Source organism: Rana temporaria, chromosome 8 (genome assembly GCF_905171775.1).
Source record: "Rana temporaria chromosome 8, aRanTem1.1, whole genome shotgun sequence".
NCBI lineage: Eukaryota > Metazoa > Chordata > Amphibia > Anura > Ranidae > Rana > Rana temporaria.
The window spans coordinates 161,051,926-161,075,980 of NC_053496.1; the positions used below are offsets into that span (position 1 = coordinate 161,051,926).

Below are 24,055 nucleotides of genomic sequence, written 5' to 3' on the forward strand. Positions count from 1 at the left end.
GAGACTGAAGTGCCACACCAAGAAGTAATCAACAAATGTAGATTTATTCCATAGATCCGATAAAAAGAGTAATGCCCCGTACACACGATTGGGATAAATTCCAACGGATTTTTCTGACGGAATTCTGTTCAAGCTGTCTTGCATACTCACTGTCACACCAAATTCCGACTGTCCAAAATGCAGTGACGTACAACACTACGACGAGCCGAGAAAAATTAGGTTCAATGCTTCCGAGCATGCGTCGACTTGATTCTGAGCATGCGTGTTTTTTTCTCCGCCAGAGTTCCATACAGACAAACGGAATTTCCGATGGAAAGAAAAGAACATGTTCTCTTTCTAAGTCCGTCGGAATTTCCGATGGAAAAACTCCACACGGTCGGAATATCCAATGAAAAGATTTCGTCTGACTTTTTTCTTCGGAAATTCCGATCGTGTGTACAAGGCATAAGACTTTTCAGGGTCCAGAAACTGCTCTCTTCAGAGCTATAAAATACAACAAAGGACTATATACAAGAAATGTATAAATTGAACAATGTGTCTGATACATACTGTAATTTTCAAGGAAAGGTTTCAAAATGAAGAGCTTTAAGGAAAAAGGTGGGTGACAAAATCCACAAACAGTGACTGAAAACTGAAGTAATATTTTTCAATGTACAGACCATTCAACTCTGGAAAAAATACAAGGGCTGTACCAAAAGTCATGCAAAAGTGCACATAACTTTTTGTCAGGTCACCTGTGGCCAGGTGACAAGTGCACCCCATTGGGGTCAGGGATGCACCACAGGGTAGTGAACCCTATGGCCAACTGCTGTGATTAGAGAGGAAGCGTGAACCCAAGATCGCCCAGGGCGCGGAGTCTAAGACCCAGCTTTTTGTTCACCAGAGCCTCTAGTGGCGAGGATGGCCCTCGCCGCAGCTGGATCCAGGTTGCGACCCCTGGGATTCCCTAATCCCTAGGTCACGCTCCGCAGGGAGAGAGGGGAAGCAGCAAGCAGGACAAGCGGTAGTGATGGGTAAGCCGAGGTCAGGGCAACAGGCAGACAAGGGTAACCGAGGGACAGGCAAAAGGTCAGGATCACAGGCAAACAGGAGAAGTCAGGGACGAGCCAAAAACGGTACGCAGGAAGATAATCGTAGCACACTGCAGACAGGAACTAAAGCGTGGTTGAACAGCAACGCAGACTAGCAGTGCAGTGGTTAATAAAGGCTTCCTGGGATGTCATAGGGTGGAGCAATACAGGGAGGAAGGTGATAAAAGACAGGCCTCTAATGAACACATGGAGATCAGGTAAGCTGCCAGACTTTATTGCATATCCATGACACTTTTGATTAGCTGTTCAAATTGTACATGTTGGTAGAGCAACTATTCCTCTATAGTAAAAACATTTTTATTGCTGGTCTATAATGGATTCCAAGCAGAATCAACATGGTGTCATTGATTTCTTGACAAAGGAGGGGTTCAGGCTGTCCGACATCCACACAAGGCTACAGAATTTTTACCAAGGATGGCACCATTGACAAAAGTCATTAATGACAATACATTGCACCTTTCAATGGTATCATCTCTGTAAACATTTTGTAGCCTTCTGTGGATGTCGGACAACCTGCCCTCTCCCTTCATCAAAAACGAATTAAGGAAATGTTGCTTCTGCTTGGAATCCATTATTCACCTGCAATGAAAATGAAGAGACTATGTAAGGTAATAACTTTTGGTAGAGCCCTAGTATATGGCTGTACTAGTTTAATTTTAGAGAACATGTTCTATTGTAAACCTGTAAAAATTACTTTTAATTATTTAAAAAAAATATTAAACAGAAGCATGCATTTCATGAACTGGCTACTGTCAGCCAAGGTTCACACATATGTGATCTAAGACATTGCATGTGATTTGCACCCGCACTGCAGGCGCTGATCAAATGCGATGTCTGCAGTGCGAGTTCTGATATAGAGTTGTATGTCTGAGCTCTCATTAGATTTGCAGGGACTTTTTTCCCCCCATACTGAAATTCCTGTGCCAGTTCATAGTTCGCACTGTGATCTATGAACCGATCTGGGGGTGTTATTACCAATGTAATGACACCCGCACTGGTTCACAGAGGGCAGTGTGAACTGCCTGTGGGAGAGATGCGGGAACCGGCGCTGTAATCGCTCTGGTTCCCACATTGCACAAGTCTGCACCTAGGCTGTAGAGAAATGTATGCTGCCTTCTGGATTTGAATATACTGATGGTTCAGGCTTTGCAATCACAACTTCATTCTGGATCAGAAAGGTCTGTGAAAACATACAAAAGAAAAAACAAATTCATTATTTGACATAAAAATCTGAATCAGACAATATAATGTAAAGGAGCCCCTATACCCTTTTATTAGATCATGGTAAGCAAATGTGGCTGTTAAATTTTCCAACTAAAATATAAACCTCTGATCCGTATATGTACTTGATTGAACCAGATTTGCAGAAAAGTCTAGCACCTCCAAGGCTAAGCCCATGTATTTGTAGGGGTTCACTGTTTTATAGATTGGCAGGACCTTTGGTACAAGTTGTCCTTGTCATGGAAACATGAATCAGACGTACAAAACAGATAAATGAATAAGAAGATCTTTATTGAAAACCAAACAGCAAGGTCAAAGTCCACGCTGACGATCGTAACCACCAGAAGAGTCGTCCAACCGTGCCAGGGTCGATAGCCAGGGAAGAACGTCAGCCAAGCCGGAGTCTGTAGCCAGAGACTGGGTGAAACGAAGCCGGGGATCAGGAACCAGAAGGAACGTCCGTAGCCGGGTCGGTAACCAGGAACAAGCAGCACGATCACAGAAGGGGTAACAGACGAGAGGCCCAAGCAAGGAAATGCTGCAGCTGCCGTCATATATATATATATATATATATGCAGAGCAGCCAGCTCCTCCCAGTGGGAAGGAGGAGCCGCAGAGTGAGGCAGGTTACAAGAACCCCATGAAGCAAGATGGCTGCCAGCACATGTCAGTGATGAGAAGCCTGCAAAGAGGTAAGACCATGACAGTCCTTTGATAAATCTACTTCCCTGATTTCTGTCCAGCTGGATACTTACTTGCCTCTCTCCCTGTTCCTGCCTGGAACCACCTTTGGAAAGTGTCCTTACAGGGTCTTCTTCTGAGCATACTAGAGAAAGGGTTTCCTATGTGTGCCTGAAGAGAGACAACTTTTTCATCAGGACCTATAGAGAAAAGTTACTTGTATGAAGTCGTGCAAAGCCCCTAATTAACTGATAAGAGAACTAGCATTGGTTTCACATCCTGGACTGGACAACCTGTTGAGCTAAAGTAAAATGAAAGAAAGGTGGCATGGTTTGACCTCAGTGGAAGATGGCTGCTAAGCCTGTGAGCTTCCACCAGCAGAGGATCTCACTCGACCCCACCGGAGGTTTGCATCGTGCAATCTTGCCGAACAGCATGGGGACCTCATTCTGTGGCTCCTCTGCCACATGGTCCTGCTCTCCCCACGATTCTAGCGGCAGGCTGAGACAGAATATCCTGGAGTGGACACAGGTGAGCAGCATTACAAGGCCCTACCTCTTCATCAGACATGTCTGCTACGGGTCCAGCATAGGGTGACCACATGTCCCCGGATTGTCCGGGACAGTCCGGCATTTTGCAGATCTGTCCCGGGCACCTTCATTCCAGGACAATACAGTGTCCCAGAATGAAACTGACACAGCCACCCCCCCCTGGGCCAATCTGATGCCCCCAAAAAAGGCTGCCACATCACCGTTTTACTCAATGACAGCACAATCCCTGCCCCCTGTTTGTGATTGGAGAAATCATAAATCCCGCCTTTTGTGTCCAATCACTATGCTGTGATTCATTACAGCACAAGCTGATTTTTGGGAAGGGAGGTGTCCCTGAATTGTAGTTTGGATATGTGGTCACCCTAGTCCAGCATCCACCCACTCATCCCCTCTAGTGTGTACAGTTGTGGCCAAAAGTTTTGAGAATAACACAAATATTAGTTTTCACAAAGTTTGCTGCTAAACTGCTTTTAGATCTTTGTTTCAGTTGTTTCTGTGATGTAGTGAAATATAATTAGACACACTTCATACATTTCAAAGGCTTTTATCGACAATTACATGACATTTATGCAAAGAGTCAGTATTTGCAGTGTTGGCCCTTCTTTTTCAGGACCTCTGCATTTCGACCGGGCATGCTCTCAATCAACTTCTGGGCCAATTCCTGACTGATAGCAATCCATTCGTTCATAATCACTTCTTGGAGTTTGTCAGACTTAGTGGGTTTTTGTTTGTCCATCCGCCTCTTGAGGATTGACCACAAGTTCTCAATGGGATTAAGATCTGGGGAGTTTCCAGGCCATGGACCCAAAATGTCAAAGTTTTGGTCCCCGAGCCACTTAGTTATCACTTTTGCCTTATAGTACGGTGCTTCATCCTGCTGGAAAATGCATTGTTCTTCACCAAACTGTTGTTGGATTGTTGGAAGAAGTTGCTGTTGGAGGGTGTTTGGTACCATTCTTTATTCATGGCTGTGTTTTTGGGCAAAATTGTGAGTGAGCCCACTCCCTTGGATGAGAAGCAACCCCACACATGAATGGTCTCAGGATGCTTTACTGTTGGCATGAAACAGGACTGATGGTAGCGCTCACCTTTTCTTCTCCGGACAAGCCTTTTTCCTGATGCCCCAAACAATCGGAAAGAGGCTTCATCGGAGAATATGACTTTGCCCCAGTCCTCAGCAGTCCATTCACCATATTTTCTGCAGAAGATCAATCTGTCCCTGATGTTTTTTTTGGAGAGAAGTGGCTTCTTTGCTGCCCTTCTTGACACCAGGCCATCTTCCAAAAGTCTTCGCCTCACTGTGCATGCAGATGCGCTCACACCTGCCTGCTGCCATTCCTGAGCAAGCTCTGCACTGGTGGCACTCCGATCCCGCAGCTGAATCCTCTTTAGGAGACGTCCTGGCGCTTGCTGGACTTTCTTGGGCACCTGAAGCCTTCTTCACAAATGCAGTGGATTTTCTTTTTATGGGATTAAGTTAATTTTCATGGCAAAGAGGAACTTTGCAATTAATTGCAATTCGTCTGATCACTCTTCATAACATTCTGGAGTATATGCAATTTCCCATCTCAAAACCTGAGGCAGCAGACTGTGAAAATTAGTATTTGTGTCATTCTCAAAACTTTTGGCTTATCACCTCAGTCTGACTTCACAAGATCACGGCGGACTTTAAGGATACCTTAATGGCTGCAAAAACAGACCTTTGCATTGACATCCAATTCATTGCAGGCAGGGTGCAGAGGTGAAAAAGGTAGCCACACACCAGGGCACTGCCATACGCCTCATCCATCAGGCTGTAGACACCCATACCCTGCAACTCAGAGATCTTCACAGACCTATGGAGGATCTTGACAACTGTGGCAGGTGCCATAACCTGAGGCTCAGAGGCCTTCCAGAATCCGTTGATGCTGAACAACTACTACCTTTAGTACAACCTACTAGATAGGCCCCCATCCAACGATGCCCATATACCTTTTTAGATCCTCTTACCATATCTCACCCGCAACCTTTAGATTCCTTAGAATCGCTCTCTCTTCCGAATTATTCAGTGTCAAATAACAAACTTAGAATCTTGTTTACCAGCAGATGACACACTCCATAGAATGACACCCTCTCTCCCTATAAGTAATAAGCTCCTTCTAAAACTCCTATCCCTAAACTCTTGCGGTCTCAATATACCAGAGAAATGCTTCCAGCTACTTCATGCAATGCATAAAAACAAAGCTGCCATTATTTTCCTACAGGAGACGCACTCTAAAATGAATTCTATCCCTAAACTCTCTAACACCCGCTATCCAATGGTCTTCCACGCTACTACTAACACATCCAAGACAAAAGGGGTCTCTATCCTTTACATCAAAAACTGTTCTTTCCAAGTCTCAGACTCCTGCTTTGATAAAGAAGCCCAATACCTTTTTGTAAAAAAAGAACACTTAATGGGAAATCTGTCACCCTGGCAAACATTTATGCCCCAAGCAACAATCAAGTCCCCTTCTTTCGCTCCATAGTCCAATCACTATACCCCTGAGATCTCCCCAATGACAAGATGGGAGGCACACAAATGTGTTATTCGGGCAGAACTGATTGCTCAAGCGTCAAAGCGCATACAAGAACAACAAGCTTGCATAAATGATTTAACTAGTAGCCGACCGCGCACCGTCATTATACGGCGGCAGGTCGGCTCTCCTGGGCGAGAGCCCGTAGCTATACGTCCTATCGTATAGCCGCCACTAGGGGGCGCGTGCGCGCCGCCGGAGGCGCGCGCGCGCTCCCCGCTCGCCCCCGACTCCCGTGCGTGTGCCCGGCGGGCGCGATCGCCGCCGGGCACACGCGATCGCTCGGTACAGAGCGGGGAACGGGAGCTGTGTGTGTAAACACACAGCTCTCGTTCCTGTCAGCAGGGGAAATGCTGATTTTCTGTTCATACAATGTATGAACAGAAAATCAGTGTTTCCCCTAGTGAGGCCACCCCCCCCCCCCACAGTAAGAACACACCCAGGCATACTTAACCCCTTCCCCGCCCCCTAGTGTTAACCCCTTCACTGCCAGTGGCATTTTTATAGTAATCTAATGCATTTTTATAGCACTGATCGCTATAAAAATGCCAATGGTCCCAAAAATGTGTCAAAAATGTCCGAAGTGTCCGCCATAATGTCGCAATACCGAAAAAAAAATCGCTGATCGCCGCCATTACTAGTAAAAAAAATATTAATAAAAATGCCATAAAAATACCCCCTATTTTGTAAACGCTATAACTTTTGCGCAAACCAATCAATAAACGCTTATTGCGATTTTTTTACGAAAAATATGTAGAAGAATACGTATCGGCCTAAACTGAGGAAAAAAAATGTTTTTTTATATATTTTTGGGGGATATTTATTACAGCAAAAAGTAAAAAATATTCATTTTTTTCAAAATTGTCGCTCTATTTTTGTTTATAGCGCAAAAAATAAAAAACGCAGAGGTGATCAAATACCACCAAAAGAAAGCTCTATTTGTGGGAAAAAAAGGACGCCAATTTTGTTTGGGAGCCACGTCGCACGACCGCGCAATTGTCTGTTAAAGCGACGCAGTCCCGAATCGCAAAAAGTACTCTGGTCTTTAGGCAGCAATATGTTCCGGGGGGTAAGTGGTTAATAACCCATATCCATACTTTGGAACAAGCACACGAAATGTCACAAGCTGCGCTCTCCCTCCAAGAACTCCAGCAGACTAGGACAGACCTACTGGAAGAATAATTGCAACAAAGGGAATTTGGGACTTTAAATGAAACAGTGGGCTAAATGGGGACAAAGTAATGAAACAAACCATAGATGAAATGTTCATGTATTGAGAAAATAGAATATTTGGTAGAAACAAATAGCTATTTACACTACACAACACAACACTATTTACACAACATTACCACTTTGACATACTGTAAGTAACCAGAACTGACTTACTACCTCTTTTTTGGTGGATCCAATTTTAATACCTTGATCACTAATCAAATCTGTATTCCAGATATCCCACTACATCCGCCCCTGATGAGTGTTTTTCATATACACGAAACGCCGCGTCGGGCTTATAAAGATGTAGCTATACGCGTTTTATGGGACCCATTCTGATCAACCAGTACTTCTATGATCTATTTACATTTTATACTTCACCTATTGTGTGGGTATGCCCAACCTCTATGTGGCTATATATGTTGTCATCGACTGTTATTTATTTAATGTATTTTTATATCAACTATTGTATTATGTATGAAATGTATGTTCTGTACTTTTGTACAAGCTATTTGTTTCTACCAAATATTCTATTTTCTCAATACATGAACATTTCATCTATGGTTTGTTTCATTACTTTGTCCCCATTTAGCCCACTGTTTCATTTAAAGTCCCATATTCCCTTTGTTGCAATTTTCCGCATATGGGATGGAGATATAGTATGGATGTAATCTCATATAAAGTCCAGACACAAGGATGGAGATACATCACAGAGGTATTCTCATTTAAAGTCCCAAACACCTTCGGTGGTCCCCCCCTTTTTTCTACTGGAAGAATAAAGTAGAGAAAGCTGGACTTAGACCTTCCCAACTTGGTATCATATCGAATCATGGACGAACACAGTATTTAATTCTATGCACTTGTACTTTTACAAATATTACAGATATATGTTAAGTTTTTTTTTTTTTTTAACAATACATATGGGTCAAGTGTATATATTATGGTGTTATCTTCTCTAGATGTACTCCCATTTTGGAGCTTTAATCTGTAGTATTCATTATGTCACACATAGTGACCCCCACCTGTTCATTGTTATACCGGTTTTGTACAATCTATAATAATTATGTACAACTTGCCTTGCAAACTACAGCTCTTTTTAAATACAAAAAAGTTAAATCAAAGAGCTGCAGTTTGCATTGTTATTCTTTAAGTGTCAAACTAGGGAATAGGTACTCAATAAAGCAAATGTAAACTTTTAATTTAAATATGATAAATATATTCCAGGTTCACCAAAACAAAAGGTGTGCAACATTTTACAGTTCAGTTTCTGTAGAAAGCAGTCACAGTCTCGCTAGAAAAAAACATGTCCTCTCCCAGCATGCTGCAGAGAAAGAAGTTCTCTGTATTGACTTTGGCTGCGACTTTAGAGTTTTTTTTTTTAACCCTATACTCCACTCCCCTTTTATTTTCTGCTGTGTACCTGTGGCTCAACCCATCCTTGCTGCTCAAAATCCCTTCCCAGACATTGCTACCTCCCAAAGCACATTGTCCACCTAGCAAGAACATTGCACAGCTGTGTTCACAGTGCATGAAAGAAAACCTTCAAGAGACTGAGAGCTGTTTTTGACAATGAACAGCTCATTCAACATGTATGTAAATATCCTGCAATTTTAGATACAAGGGACCCGACCTATAAAGACCAAGGGAAGCAAGGCCGATCATGGTTAGAGGTAGCAAGACTATTCCATGAGGATTGGGAAAGCTTTTTGGCTTCAGAATGGTCCAAAAAAATCGAATAAATGTCGCACTCTGGCTTTGGCCAATCATAACAAAACAAAGTCACAAGAAAGCCTCATTGAGGTTGCATCAAATCGCAATGCACTGGAAGTTGCATGACTTTGGGGTCATAGCAGTGTGAACCAAGCCTGAGCAATAGGATTCATTTTGGGAGGAGGGTTTAGTGTTTAGTTAGAGGGAAGGACAGAGTAAGAATAAAACTGATGATATATGCTAGCGATAGGTGAGAGTTAGTTGAGCATGGCTGGTTTTGCCCCTGGTGCCAAAAGCTTCAAACTTAAATGTCTTGGTTTCTGATATCCAAAAAGTTACCTACTGCTGTTCAAACTGCAACAAGACTCACAAAACTTCTCTACAGGAGCTAAGTATGGATGGACAAGATGCCCAAATGTGCCTCACCTGGGGTACACTATGAGGTGCAAGAACCATGGCCTGGCATCCAAACACAGACAAGAAAATGGATACTGAGAAGAGCAAAAGATTGCTTAACAGGAGTGCTACCAGAACAACATATCCACCAGCCTGTAAAAACAAAAATGAACATTAGTAATGTAACATGCTAACATTATTGGCAAGCTGAAAGAAAACCTGTGCTGAAAAAAATTCTCAAAGTCTGCCTTTGCTCAAGTATATAAAATAGCTTTGGTCTGTAACCCCAAAATCCACAGAAAATTACCCATAGTGGTTAGAAACCTCAATAAAACCCCATACCTCCATATAGTTTTTATAAACTCTAGCAGATATAGAAAACAATTACTAAAATTATTGACATCATTTTTTTTTTACATAAAGCCATCTTAAAGCGGTAGTTCACCCTCACTGACATGATTTTTCCATCGAGACAGGCATTGTAGCGCGAGCTACAGTATGCCTGTCCCGATTTTTTTACCCCCGTACTCACTGTGTACTCGTACATTAAAGATTTCGGCTCCCGCGGGGAATGGGCGTGCCTATGGAGAGGGAGGATGATTGACGGCCGGTCCTGGCACGTCACTCTCCCCGAATACAGCCGAAGTAGGTCTCGGCTCTTCACGGCGCCTGCGCACAGGCTATGCGCAGGCGCCGTGAAGAGCCAAGCCTATTTCGGCTATTTCCGGAGAAGCGTGACGCGCCAGAGCCGGCCGTCAATCATCCTCCGTCTCCATAGGCACGCCCATTCCCCGGTATCTTCGATGTACGAGTACAAGGTGAGTACGGGGGTAAAAAAATCGGGACAGGCATACTGTAGCTCGCGCTACAATGTCTGATTTTATGGTAGAAAATTTTTTTTTTTTTTTTGTGTTCATAGGGTGAACCCCCGCTTTAAATACCTGAACCTAAAACTTCTCTTCAAGAACATATTTTTTTCCATTTTCACTTTAAGATAAATGTACATTATCAACTTCGCATAATAATCGGTCCCCTAAGAAAAAAAGAGTAGTACTGGAGTGTATAGAAGATCGTAAATGTTAATTAAAACCCCAAATTAACACCAAAATTATTTTAAGGTATGTCACTGTATATTTTCCAAAAAAGCCATCAAATACAAAAGCAGCCAGGAGATCCCAGTAATCAGTCTCTACCTGATGCTGGCTTCTGGGAGAGTACTTAAGTCCTTCTTCTGCTGATACACTTTGCATCAGGGTTTTGCATTGCTGTGATAAGGCAGATGCCTCTGCCATCTTTCCTGGTCTTGCACTTGTCCTGCCTCCTGTACCCTGCACCTTGCTGCATTATATCTGCTCCCCTTGTTCCTGATCCCAGTCCTGGTTCCCCCTTCCTTGCACCTCTGGTATTCCCTGTGACCTGTGTTCCTCTTCTTGTGTATATATAGAATTATAGTTAGGCTTCTTGTTACATATAACCAAAATGCCTAACTATTGTGGTTGTTCACTCGTAACTTCATGTTTGCAGTGTTTCCTGTTTGTTGGTGTATGGATGTATTTTTTTTTTTTTTTTTGCTATTAATAAATTGACTTTAATATATGTAATCAATTGTCACCACTGTGCCATGCCATCAAACGCAGCCACTGTGCCATGCCATCAAACACAGCCACTGTGCCATCAATTGTCACCGCTGTGCCCTTTAATTGTCACCGCTGTGCCCTTTAATTGTCCCCACTGTGCCCATTGTCCCCACTGTGTCTATTGTCCCTATTGATGTTGCCGCTGTGCCCTGTAAAGTGCCCCTTTCCCCCCCCGCCCGGCACTTACCTTTACTGGAGTCAGCCATCCACGTCCCTCGATGTCTTCTACCGCCCTTGATGACTGACAGGCGTCTCAGCAATCAGGTTACCGGTAGCCAGAATCGGCCAACCTGATTGGCTGAGACGCCTGTCAGTCTTATACAAGGAGCGCATCCCTGTACTCGGAAAAGCCTATCAGAGCCCTTGGCTCTGATAGGCACTTCCGTACAGCCAACCAGCTGCCGTTATTCAGATGGCCGGACATGAGCGCCGACCATCTGAATAGAGCAGCGGCGATAATAACATAGATTTGTGCAGTGCATGAATCTATGTTATTAGACTCAGTGGCAGTAAGAGCCAGAGGGGGCGGCGCTCCAGTGCACTGGTTGTGTGTGTAGAATCCCACTCTATAATTACTTGCTATTAAAGTGCATTAGATATGTTGGATTCATTCATTTTCTTTTTTTCAGACTTTTTTTCCTATATTGTCACTAAGTGGTTTTGCCAATAATATACTTTTTGACCTAGGGTGACAACTGTGCAGTATCTATGAAGGAGCAGCATTGCCAAATATAATACAGCAGGTGACCTGAAATCCATTGAAGTGTTATTTGAATTACAGGAGGTCTCCAGTTTACAGTCCTTCAGGCTGTAGGGGGGTCGGACTATAGCCAGTGGGAGTAAAGCATGCCGGGGGTCAGTGAGAGAAATAGTGTCCCATCATTGGTATTAGTGGGAGGAATAGTGCCCCATCATTGGTATTAGTGAGAGGAATAGTGCCCCATCATTGGTTTCAGGGTGAGGAATAGTGCCCCATAATTAGTGTCAAAGAGAGGAATAGCGGTGTTAGTGGGAGGAATAGTGTCCCTATCATTGATTTCTTTGGAAGGAATAGTGCCCCATCCTTGGTGTCATTGGAAGGAAAAGTGCCCCATCCTTGGTGTCATTGGAAGGAATAGTGCCCCTGCATTGGTTTCTTTAGAAGGAATAGTGCCCCATCATTGGTGTCATTGGAAGAAATAGTACCCCATCATTGGTATCAGTGGGAGGAATAGTGTCCCATTATTGGAATTAGTGGGAGAGATAGTGCCGCCCATCATTGGTTTCAGTTGGAGGAATAGAGCCCCAACGTTGGTATTAGGGAAAGAAATAGTGCCCCGTCATTGGTATCAGGGGAGAAATAGAGCCCTATCATTGGTGTCATTGGAAGAAATAGTGCCCCCATCGTGCAACGTGGCTCCCAAACAAAATTTGATGTCCTTTTTTTACCACAAATAGAGCGTTCTTTTTCCATATTGGGAAAACTGAATATCTATGGCTTTGGATTGAATACAACTGTGCACTCTAATCACCTTTACACACTGACAGCTTTGTCCTGCTACAAAATCAACTACAGCTGGCGCTGTGGGACTAGCTACCTGACTTAATTAACCACTTAAGGACTGCCGCACGATGATAAACGTAGACAGAATGGCACGGCTGGGCACAAGGGCATACAGGTACGTCCCCTTCAAGAACCCAGCGGTGGGACGCAAGCGCGCCACGCTCGCGACCCGGTCCGAAGCTCCATGATCGCACCGGCGGGAACCGCGGACCCGAAAGCCGCCGGTGTCTCGCGATAGGGTCACAGACCTGAAGAACGGGGAGAGGTACGTGTAAACAAACCTTTCCCCGTTCTTCCTAGTGGAAAATATTTCATGCAAGAACAACTATACAACATTTTGACCACCAGAGCTGACAGATACAGGCGTATTAATTAATATTTATAATAATAAATTTGTAATAATTAAATGAGGAAATATAATACATTGATGATAAAAGATTTAAATACATTAACACATTATTTAAATAAAAAAATAATACAAACATGTATGAAATGAATAAAAAGAAAATGCACAAATAATGCATTTTGTTTAATCAAATAGTAAATTACATTAATAAATTAAATACATAAAAAATGCATAAAAAAATATTAAATTATTAAAATTTAATATTATTATAATTAATTATTAAAACACACCAGGACATTGCTAGCCACAATGGTGTAGATTCAGGTAGGGGCGCGCAATGATACGGCGGCGCAGCATATCGTATTTACGCTACGCCGCCGTAACTTACAGGAGCAAGTGCAGTATTCACAAAGCACTTGCTCCGTAGGTTGCGGCGGCGTAGCGTAAATGGGGCCGGCGTAAGCGCGCGTAATTCAAATGTGGAACGGGGGGCGTGTTTTATGTAAATGTATGATGACCTGACGTGATTGACGTTTTTTACGGATGGCGCATGCGCCGTCCTTGTACATATCCCAGTGTGCATTGCTTCCAAGTACGGCGCAACGACGTATTGGTTTCGACGTGAACGTCCAGCCCTATTCGCGAACGACTTGCGCAAACGATGCAAAAAATTCAAATTTCGAAGCGGGAACAAAGTCCATACTTAACATTGGCTGCGCCTCCTAATAGCAGGAACAACCTTACGCCAAAAAAGCCTAACGTAACTGACGTAAATACATTGCGACAGGCGGCCAACGTTATATTGCACACAATTCTACGCCGCTGCAATCAAGTTACGTCGGTGGAGGAAGCCTATTTTTTAAGCGTATCTGCCTTTGAGAATTGGCGTAACAATGCACAGATTTCAAATTACCGCGGCGTATCTGGAGATACACCGCCGTAAAAGGTACGTGAATCTACCCCAATGTCAGTAGAGCACTGCTGAGCCACTGGGAAGTAGCTATATTTTTATTTATTTGTTTGCAACAAAATTTGCGTAAAATGTAACACCTAATAGCTCACAATGATCATATCTAGTGAATGTGCATCCCCGCAAGGAATAAAGACCCAGGCCTACAACATATCTGTTTTCTTTTTTGTAAAATAAGGATACCCTGAAAAACATTGAAAAGGATGCTTAGGCTGCCACCTTCTGGTTAAGTAAGAAAATACTATTTATTTAAAAATGTTCATATATGGCTGACTAAAATATAAAACATTTTATATATAGTAAATACATATGTAAATATACACAATAAAATTATTTATCTTTTTTTAAAATAACTTACAACTGATCCTTTTTTGTAGTGATGGTAATTGTCATGACTTATTACGATCAGATCCACACAGACCATAACTAGTGCAAGAAAACTGATGAAGGTGGAAGCAACATTTAAGCCAAAAGAGCTTTTTATCTGGAAAAACACCAGAAAAAAATTACTGTAACTTAATTCAAACAGGAACATTTAAAAAAAAAAACGTATACAGTAGTCTAAACTTTAAAGTGTACCCAAGCACCTTTTTTTCCTTTTAGGTGGGGAAGGCACCACTATCACCAATGGGGCAGATTCAGGTACCTGCGCGCCTAGTTACGGCAAGGCAGGGTATTGTATTTACGCTACGCCGACACAACTTACAGGAGCAAGTGCAGTATTCACAAAGCACTTGCTCCGTAAGTTGCGGCGCGTAGCGTAAATGGGGCCGGCGTAAGCCAAATGTGGAAGGGGGGCGTGTTTTATGCTAAAGTGTGATGACCTGGCGTGATTGACGTGTTTTACAAACGGCGCATGCACAGTCCGTGTACATATTCCAGTGTGCATTGCTCTCAAGTACGCCGCAACGACGTATTGGTTTCGACGTGAACGTAAATTACGTAAATCGAACGACTTGCGCAAACGATGTAAAAAATTCAAATTTCGAAGCGGGAACGACGTCCATACTTAACATTGGCTGCGCCTCCTAATAGCAGGAGCAACGTTACGCCGAAAAAGCCTTACGCAAACAACGTAAAAAACTACTGCCGGGCGCACGTACGTTCGTGAATCGACGTAACTAGGTAATTTGCATATTCTACGCCGAAAACAACGGAAGCGCCCCTAGCGGTCAACGTAATATTGCACACAATTATACGCCGCCGCATTCAAGTTACGTCGGCGGAGGAAGCCTATTATTTAAGCGTATCTGCCTTTGAGAATCGGCGTAACGATACGCCGGCGCATATTTCAAATTACAGCGGCGTATCTGGAGATACACCGCTGTAAAAGCTACCTGAATCTGCCCCACTGTCTAACCATTATACTGCTGTTTGTGTCCCCGTCAGGGAAATTCATTATCTCTATTGTTGGGGAACTGAAAGTGATGATTAAAAACGTTTTAACTTTCCCACCACCTAAATCTATGAATGAGGACACACTATCAAGACAGGAAGATCTCTCACTTTGGATGAATTCCTTTTTATGCTCTGCTGTGCTTGAAAATAGGAATTAAGGGCCAAATCCACAAAGACCCGGCGTAACGGCGAATTTCTAATTTGAGTTACACTGCCTTAAAATTTCTACCTAAGTGCCCGATCCACAAAGCACTTACCTAGAAATTTCTGGCCGTGTAACTTAAATTCCGCCGGCGCAAGGCGTTCCTCATTTCATGGGGGCGATTCCCATTTAAATGAGGCACGCTCCCGCGCCGGCCGTATTGCGCATGCTCGTGATGTCATTTTCCCGACGTGCATAGCGTGAAATTACGTTACGCCCGGCTTTGTGGATTGCGACGGGTCAATAAAGTTGCGTCGAAAAAAAAAAAAATAAGGCGCGAAAAAAAAAATTCAAATAAAAAAAAAAAAATGCGTCGCTAGACAGAAGGGTCTGCTTTTACATGGTGTACTAACTTTACACCATGTAAAAGCAACCCTAATTTTGCGTATGCAACTTAATACTTACGGAGAAAAAACGAAGCAGAAAAGCTTCGTAGATCTCCGTAAGTGCTAATTTGCATACCCGAGGCGGCATTTCGACACGAAATGCCCCCAGCGGCGGATGCGGTACTGCATCCTAAGATCCGGCAGTGTAATTCAATTACACATGCCGGATCTTCTCCCTAACTATGGAAAACTGATTCTGTGGATCAGTTCCATAGTTAGGACCAGGGATACGACGGAGTAACAGCAGTTACTCCGTCGTATCTCTTTTGAGGATTTGGGCCTAGGGGCTCTTTTGCACTTAAAAAACAAAAATAATTCTGCGCTATCTGGATAACAAGCAGCTACATACAATCCAGTGAAAAAGGAAAGTGAAAAAAAAGCAAAATACAAAAAATGTAGCGCTAAAACATAAGTGAGTAATAGGAAGACACTGATGGTCTATATCGCACACCAATGTGTCAATGTAAACAGAAAATATAAGTATAAGTCCATATGTTCCTCACACACCAAGTCAATAAAGAAATAGTAGATGGGGGGCGGAGCTAGCCAGGATCCGAGATGGCCGCATGTTAGACTAGCTCCTACACCAGCGGCGTTAACCCGGCTCACAGCGGACCTCAGAAGGGACTGATTCCCTTGCAATAGCGGCGTTCCAGCTCCGGGAAGCCCAGGGACCGTACTCCTGCGATGACGAGGCGTAAAAACGCCGGCAACCGGCCCACCAAACTCACCGAGTTCTTCAGCATGGAGCGCAGACAAGATGGCGCCGGATCTTCCTCCACGCCGCTCACAGGCCTCAGGAACCATCCGGCCACTACAGGGAATCCGCACAAACGGAGCAGCCCTCCCAGAGGCATGTCCTCCCAGCCGGCCACCCCCTCATCTGGGAGCCCTGAAAAACACAGATTCAGGATGGACACTCCGGAGGCCGCACATGAGGTGAGCACACTATTAGATTCTGGGGAGGACACCAGGGAGCTACCAGACTCCATAGAGGGTTTCCCCACCACTAACAAACCGGTCATGGACACTGTGCTAAAAGAGATGTTGGTCTCATTGAGGAGCTCTCTCCACTCGGACATGATGTCCTGTGTCCACAAATTTAGCACAGAACTCAGAGGAGTGGCAGACAGGGTGTCTCACATAGAGGACAAGATGGGAGAATTTGCCTCTACCATTAATGAACTAGTGGATGCAAATGATGGCAAGGATGATGATATTGAGGCTATTAAGGCTAAGATGGCAGAAATCGAGGACAGATCTAGGAGAAATAATGTGAAAATGAGAGGAGTGCCTGAATCTGTTAAACCTCAGGAGCTCCGTAAATATGCCTCCCAATTGTTCTCTGCTATACTGCCTGATCTGTCCGAGCTGGATTGCACTATTGATAGAATACACAGACTTCCCAAACCTGCGTTTCTGGCTGAAGAAGTCCCTAGAGATGTGATCCTGCGCCTACATTTTTATCACGCTAAAGAAAAATTGATGGCTGCATCCAGGCAGAGGGATAACTTCCCGCCTGCTTACGCGAATCTCCAATTCTACGCAGATCTATCGCAGTTTACGCTGCAAAAGCGCAGAAATCTCACAACTATCACCAAGGCTCTCAGGAACCATAACCTGATGTATAAATGGGGGTTCCCTACCAAACTCATAGTCACTAAAGACAACCGTGATTATGTGCTGGACTCAGTTGACAAGGGCATGGCCCTACTGAAAGAGTGGGGGATAATCCCCGAACCGCAACATACATCACGGCAGAGAGGGGGAGCAGGAAATGTTGATGCTGGATGGCAAGTGGTGGACCGCAGGAACGCCAAATCCCATAACTGAACCTTCTGGAGGTTTACAATGATGCAACAAGACCGCTGAGGAGGAGTTGCTTCGGCTGGCTTAAATCTCAAGTTTTACTTGAGTTTCCCCGTTCTAGTTTATGAGCGACTATTGAAAGTCGCACACAGTTTTCTCTAACTTTTCGGCAGCATGCTGGCGGTATGTTGCCCTGTTAACCACCTTGTTTTTTTCTCTTTATTTTGCTGTCTTTTTCGTTTTTTTTTTCATTATGCCCTTCCAAGTAATACTTCTCTCTACACCTGGCTGCTGATGAGGATGGACTCACCTGACCCGAGCGGACTGAGAATGGTTTGGATGCCTGATCACCGGCCGATGGGTATGCCCACTAGATCATCCACTGTGAGTACCTTATTGAAAATCTCAACTACACCCACACATTCCATCTATGTACTAAGATGATACAGTTCCTGACTGTTAATGCTAAAGGACTCAATCACCCGGCGAAAAGGCGATCCCTCTGGAAGGAGGCCTTACAACAGAAAGCTGATGTTTTATGTGTCCAGGAGACCCACTTTGATAAATTAGCCCCTCCGAAATGCTCACACCCCAAATACCCGCTTACTTTCTTTGCTAACGCAGACACCAAAACAAAAGGGGTGATGATTGCCGTGAGAGACTCTGTTCATTTTTCCCTGCATAAGTCTATCATTGATCCACTGGGAAGATACATAATCTTGCTGTGTGACATTGACCTAGTGTCATATACGGTGGTCGCTCTGTACGCCCCTAATGTGAAACAAACCAGATTCCTACAAAGACTGACTAAGAAGATCAGGGTGGAACAGAAGGGTCTGCTCGTGATATGCGGAGACTTCAATATCATACCTGACCCTGCCATGGACTCCACCTCTTCTCCGAGGCGCACTCCCCCTTCCTTGGCTCCCTTTTTGAAAACACACGAACTGTTTGATGCGTGGAGATGCCTGAATGCTAATGAAAAGGACTACACCTTTTTTTCTTCCAGGCACAGGTCATATAGCAGGATAGATCTTTTTCTGGTTGATAGAAAGATGCTCTTGAAATGTAAATCTGCTCGAATCGATGGTATCACCTGGTCGGATCATGCTTCGGTGGGTCTGACAGTAGGGGACTCGGCTCCCAACACTCCGGTCTTCATGTGGAGATCCAATCCTTCACTATTCAGGAGCGGTCCGGCCAGGTCATACATTGAAACAAAGTTAAAGGAATTTTTTGATAACAATGTAGGGTCGGTCACAAGCCCTTTTACTCTTTGGAATGCCCACAAGGCATGCATCAGAGGGATCATGATTCAACAGGGGGCAAGGGTTAAGAGGGAAAGGCAGCAGCGCACATTGCACCTCCTGGCTCAGATAGATGACTTGGAGTCGCAGAACAAATCTAAACCATCCCTCTCCCTGACTGAACAGTTGGCACGTCTCCGTACAGACCTCAGGACGTTGTTTCTTGATGAGTATGAAAAGGCCTCTAGGAAATTTAAATTAGCTTTTTTTACTAGTGGCAACAGAGCAGGCAAACTTCTTGCGAGCAGGCTTAAGGGACACAGAATTAAATCTAAGATCCCCTTTATTCACCACCCTGAGACCAAGGTGAAACATTTTCACCCTCAAGCAATAGCTGACGCTTTTAGTCACTATTATGGATCGCTCTATAATCTCAAAGATGATCCAACAATAACCCAACCCTCCTCAGACTCTATCAAAGCGTTCCTTGACAAGACTAAACTCCCGACCTTGACCTCTGACCAGCTCCTGGAGCTAAATTCCCCTTTTACTGAGGAGGAAGTGAAAAAGATTATACAGTCACTCCCGTCGAATAAATCCCCAGGCCCTGACGGCTTTATTGGAGAATACTTTAAGACATTCCAGGATGTACTCAGTCCATATTTGGTTCAGGTATATGATGCCGCTGCTGCCTCATCCTCATTCCCAAGGGAAATGTTGAGCGCCACTATTGTGGCTATACCCAAGCCGGGGAAAGATCCGATCACACCTCAAAATTTCAGGCCTATATCATTGCTGAACAATGATGTCAAATTATACGCTAAACTTCTGGCCGCCAGACTAGTGGACATACTCCCGGGTTTGATTAATGTCGACCAATCAGGATTCACCAGGGGGAGACAAACTGCGGACGCCACTAGGAGGTTGTTAAATATAATACATATCACAGAGCAACGTCGGACGCCTTCTCTGCTCCTTGCGCTGGATGCGGAGAAGGCGTTCGACAGGATTCACTGGAGGTTTCTGGAGCAGGTCTTGGGGAAATTTGGGTTTAGGGGTTACATTTACTCTGCCATTATGGCGTTATATTCCCACCCATCGGCACAAGTGTTCGTGGCAGGCACTCTATCTACCCCATTTGACATAACAAATGGCACGAGGCAGGGGTGCCCCCTGTCGCCTTTAATCTTTAACCTCTTGATGGAGCCTCTGGCGTCACACCTGCGGACACATCCCCATATTTCTGGGATCAGGGCGGGAGGGAAAGACCATGTGATCAGCTTATTCGCAGATGACATCATACTGATGGTCACTGACGTAGAAAAATCGGTTGAAGCAATATACTCCTCTCTCAGGGCATTTAATGAAATTTCATACTACAAAGTGAACGAATCGAAATCGCACATTTTAAGCTTGGGAGTCCCTAAAGAAATTAAACGACGTATGGAACAGAAGTTCCCTTTTGTATGGCAGGAAGAAGGCGTTAAATACCTCGGAATTGTCCTGACCCCTAGAGTCGACGGGTTGATACGGGCCAACTATACCCCTTTCCTGTCCTCCTTCCAATCTAGACTGGATGCTTTGGCCAAAACCGAACTATCGTGGTTGGGCAGGTTGGCGGCCTTTAAGATGCAGGTGCTACCTCAGCTCCTGTATCTTTTCAGAACGTTGCCTATCCCGGTTCCTAATTCCTATTTTAAGCCCCTCCAATCTACGCTAAATAGGTACCTATGGCAGGGAAAAAGAGCTAGATGTGCTTTTAGTAAACTAACAAAACACAGAAAGGCAGGCGGAATTGGGCACGTACACCTCCAGAGCTATTACTTTGCCACCATACTTTCACAGCTGCAATACTGGCTAACACCGGCCTCGGGAACACTGTGGGGTGGCTTAGAACAGTCCCAAATTAAAAGGGGTACGTTACGAGACTTTCTACTGACCTCTCACATAAACACGACACTGGATCCACACACTGCGCCCACCATTAGGGCTTCCTTGAGGGCTTGGGGACACCTTTGTAACTCTTACAAGTGGACGGGGCCAACGTCTCCGCTGAAGCTCCCTATTACTGCCATAAATAACATTATACCTGATATCAACCTAGATGAATGGGTCTCCAGGGGTATTCATCACCTCAAGGATATAGTAGTGGGGTCTTCACTAATGTCGTTCAGGGAGATGAGGGACAAGTACAAGATTCCGGCGACTGACCAATACAAATACATCCAGCTGTCACACCTGTTCAAAGGTAAGGCACAACTTTTCACGTCACTTCCCGACAAGATCTGTCAGTTCTACCAACAACCCAACGTTACCTCCAAAGGAATCTCAATATTGTATATGGGAATGCAGGAAAAGCATATGTTAGTTAAAATGCAACACATGGAGGCCTGGGAAAGGGAGGTTGGGAGGGAATACACTATCCTCCAGTGGGAAAAATCCTTGAGAGTTGTGTACTCTTCTACCAAGAGTACTAACTTAATGGAAACTCACCAAAAACTTCTGTTGAGGTGGTACTTAACCCCCTATAGATTATCGAAGGTGTTTGGCGGCACTTCTCCTCTGTGTTGGAGACAATGCGGTGAGGTAGGGACTCTGGTCCATATCATGTGGTCATGCCCGAAACTGAAACATCTATGGTCTGGGGTATGGGGCATTGCCAGGGATATTCTGAACTCAATTGTCCCGCTGACACCTGGATTGGCAATCCTCTCATTGGAAATTGACAACGTCCCAATCATTTGTAGAACTGTAGTGTCGAACCTCCTACTGGCCACAAGGTTGGTAATTTTGCGCCACTGGAAGAATGTAGCACCGCCCTCACTCAATGAGATAATCTCTACAATGCATACACAGGGCAAATATGAGATTATGCACTCGCATGCGATGGGTTCCTCCGAAGCCATGATAACATCATGGTCCCCTTGGTCACAGTGGTATTCGAACCTTACAGGGTATTGAAATAATCTGAACACATATGAGAAGAAAGTATTAGTATTAGTTAAAGATGGCTAGCAACTGTGGAATGGGCATATGCATCCTGTTAATCTGCTTATCTTTTATTTACTTTTTATTTTTTGTTACTCCGCTCATAATGCATATCTGCAATATGGATTAGTTGGAGGCACCTGAAATTCCCTGATTTTGTTACTGTTATCTGGTTTAGACCTCTGTATGGACATATATGGGGCGGGTGGGCCATCAAAAGCAGGGGTGAGGGGTCTCGGACGGGATTGCCACTCTGACCAACTGAGAGGGATCGGAGGGGGTGGTCTGGGCTGGGACCTTCTGCATCCGTGGGTTTATGCAAGGTGGTATCGATGATGGAGAGGGGGGGCTACTAAGCCATGCCTACATTGTGATGATGCATTTCTGGTTGCACAATTGTGACATGCAGGGGTATGTTGTATATTACTGCTCAAATGACTTGTGGTGCTCTCAAGTGTTTTTGCATTCAGTGTATTTTTATTTCTGTTTTATGCACTGTAACCTTTCTAAAGTTCTCAATAAAAAACATTGTTCAAAAAAAAAAAAAAAAAAAAAAAAAAAGAAATAGTAGATGATGTTACAAGGACACTAATTAAGTGTGTCTAATATCAATTAGAATAAGTACGAGGGTATAAGTCCATATGGGTGAACATGAACTGGATAGATGAAAAAAAACAACTCCAAATACGGTGATTGGAAACCCACAGTGTTTCGTTGTTGTATTATGATGTAGTGATAATACCCGCCACCAGAGAAGGAGGAGGCTTACCAGATATGGTGGACCCAAATGAGCGTATGCCCAAATGCACGATGCAAGTTATTGCGAAACATGTCGGGACTCTACTGCTGCCATGCACTTTACAAACATCGATGTCCGTTTTTAATCTACCAATTGTAAGTGTTTTTAACCGATATTAAACCTCCCCGCTTGTACGGAATTACACTATGTGCCTTTTATTTTCCTCCACATACCCTGAGCATGTTCTCCATTTCCCATGAGCTATCTCCCAGCTGATGTTACCTCCTCCACCCGTTATCAAGTGAAGACTTCATTGCTCCTTGCTGATCGCATAAATTGGTGTGTGCCGGTACATCTTTCCATCTACATTATTTACAGCTTTTTTGATCCTTTGGGCATAGGCTCATTTGGGTCCACCATATCTGGTAAGCCTCCTCCTTCTCTGGTGGCGGGTATTATCACTACATCATAATACAACAACGAAACACTGTGGGTTTCCAATCACCGTATTTGGAGTTGTTTTTTTCATCTATCCAGTTCATGTTCACCCATATGGACTTATACCCTCGTACTTATTCTAATTGATATTAGACACACTTAATTAGTGTCCTTGTAACATCATCTACTATTTCTTTATTGACTTGGTGTGTGAGGAACATATGGACTTATACTTATATTTTCTGTTTACATTGACACATTGGTGTGCGATATAGACCATCAGTGTCTTCCTATTACTCACTTATGTTTTAGCGCTACATTTTTTGTATTTTGCTCTTTTGCACTTGTGGTGACCTCTGAAAAGCGATCCACATTCAGATCACTTTTCAGAGGGCCTTTGACAGGCAACAAGGTGTTATGTTGCCACCGCACCACCTGTTTTAACCCAGTAATGCCGCAATATCGTTCCACAATCACTTTTATGGCATTCGGTTGCAGTGTGGCCCCATTGAACTCCGTAGGGCAGTTTGACACGCAGTGCCACCTGTCAGTTTCTGCAACTCACAGTAAAAATGCCACGGCCACAAAGAAAAGCATGAAATCGTGGCTCTGCCTTCTGTTTTTACCTCTCCCCAGCTGCCCAGCTGAAAGAGCTCCAAATGGGACACAAGACAGCAGTCCCTGACTATTTTAATGAAGTATTTCTTTAAGGTAGGCTCAGACAAAGTATTAGCTTTGGGGCAGATCCACGTAGCGCGACACATTCCTCCGTCCGGCGTAGTGTATCTCTGATACGCTACGCCACCGTAACTTACAGTTTTTTTTGTATCCTGAAAGAATTTCCGCCGTAAGTTATGGCGGTGTAGCGTAACTTAGTCGGCGTAAGGGCGTGCAATTCAAATGGATGTGATGGGGGCGTGTTTTATGTAAATTTG

The 24,055-nt window shown here is 44.1% G+C and overlaps 1 protein-coding gene across 1 annotated transcript in view; it reads right to left on the minus strand.

Annotated features, from left to right (window-relative positions):
* Window positions 1-1,748: 1,748 nt before the first annotated feature.
* Window positions 1,749-24,055, minus strand: part of LOC120909298 (membrane-spanning 4-domains subfamily A member 4A-like) — a 54,984-nt gene continuing 32,677 nt past the window's right edge. The window contains exons 5-7 of the mRNA XM_040321045.1: window positions 14,272-14,397; window positions 9,448-9,570; window positions 1,749-2,271 (exon numbers count right to left, since the gene is read on the minus strand). Of these exons, the coding sequence (XP_040176979.1) occupies window positions 2,179-2,271; window positions 9,448-9,570; window positions 14,272-14,397 (342 nt within the window). The 3' untranslated portion in view covers window positions 1,749-2,178. The remainder of the gene's footprint in view (window positions 2,272-9,447; window positions 9,571-14,271; window positions 14,398-24,055) is intronic.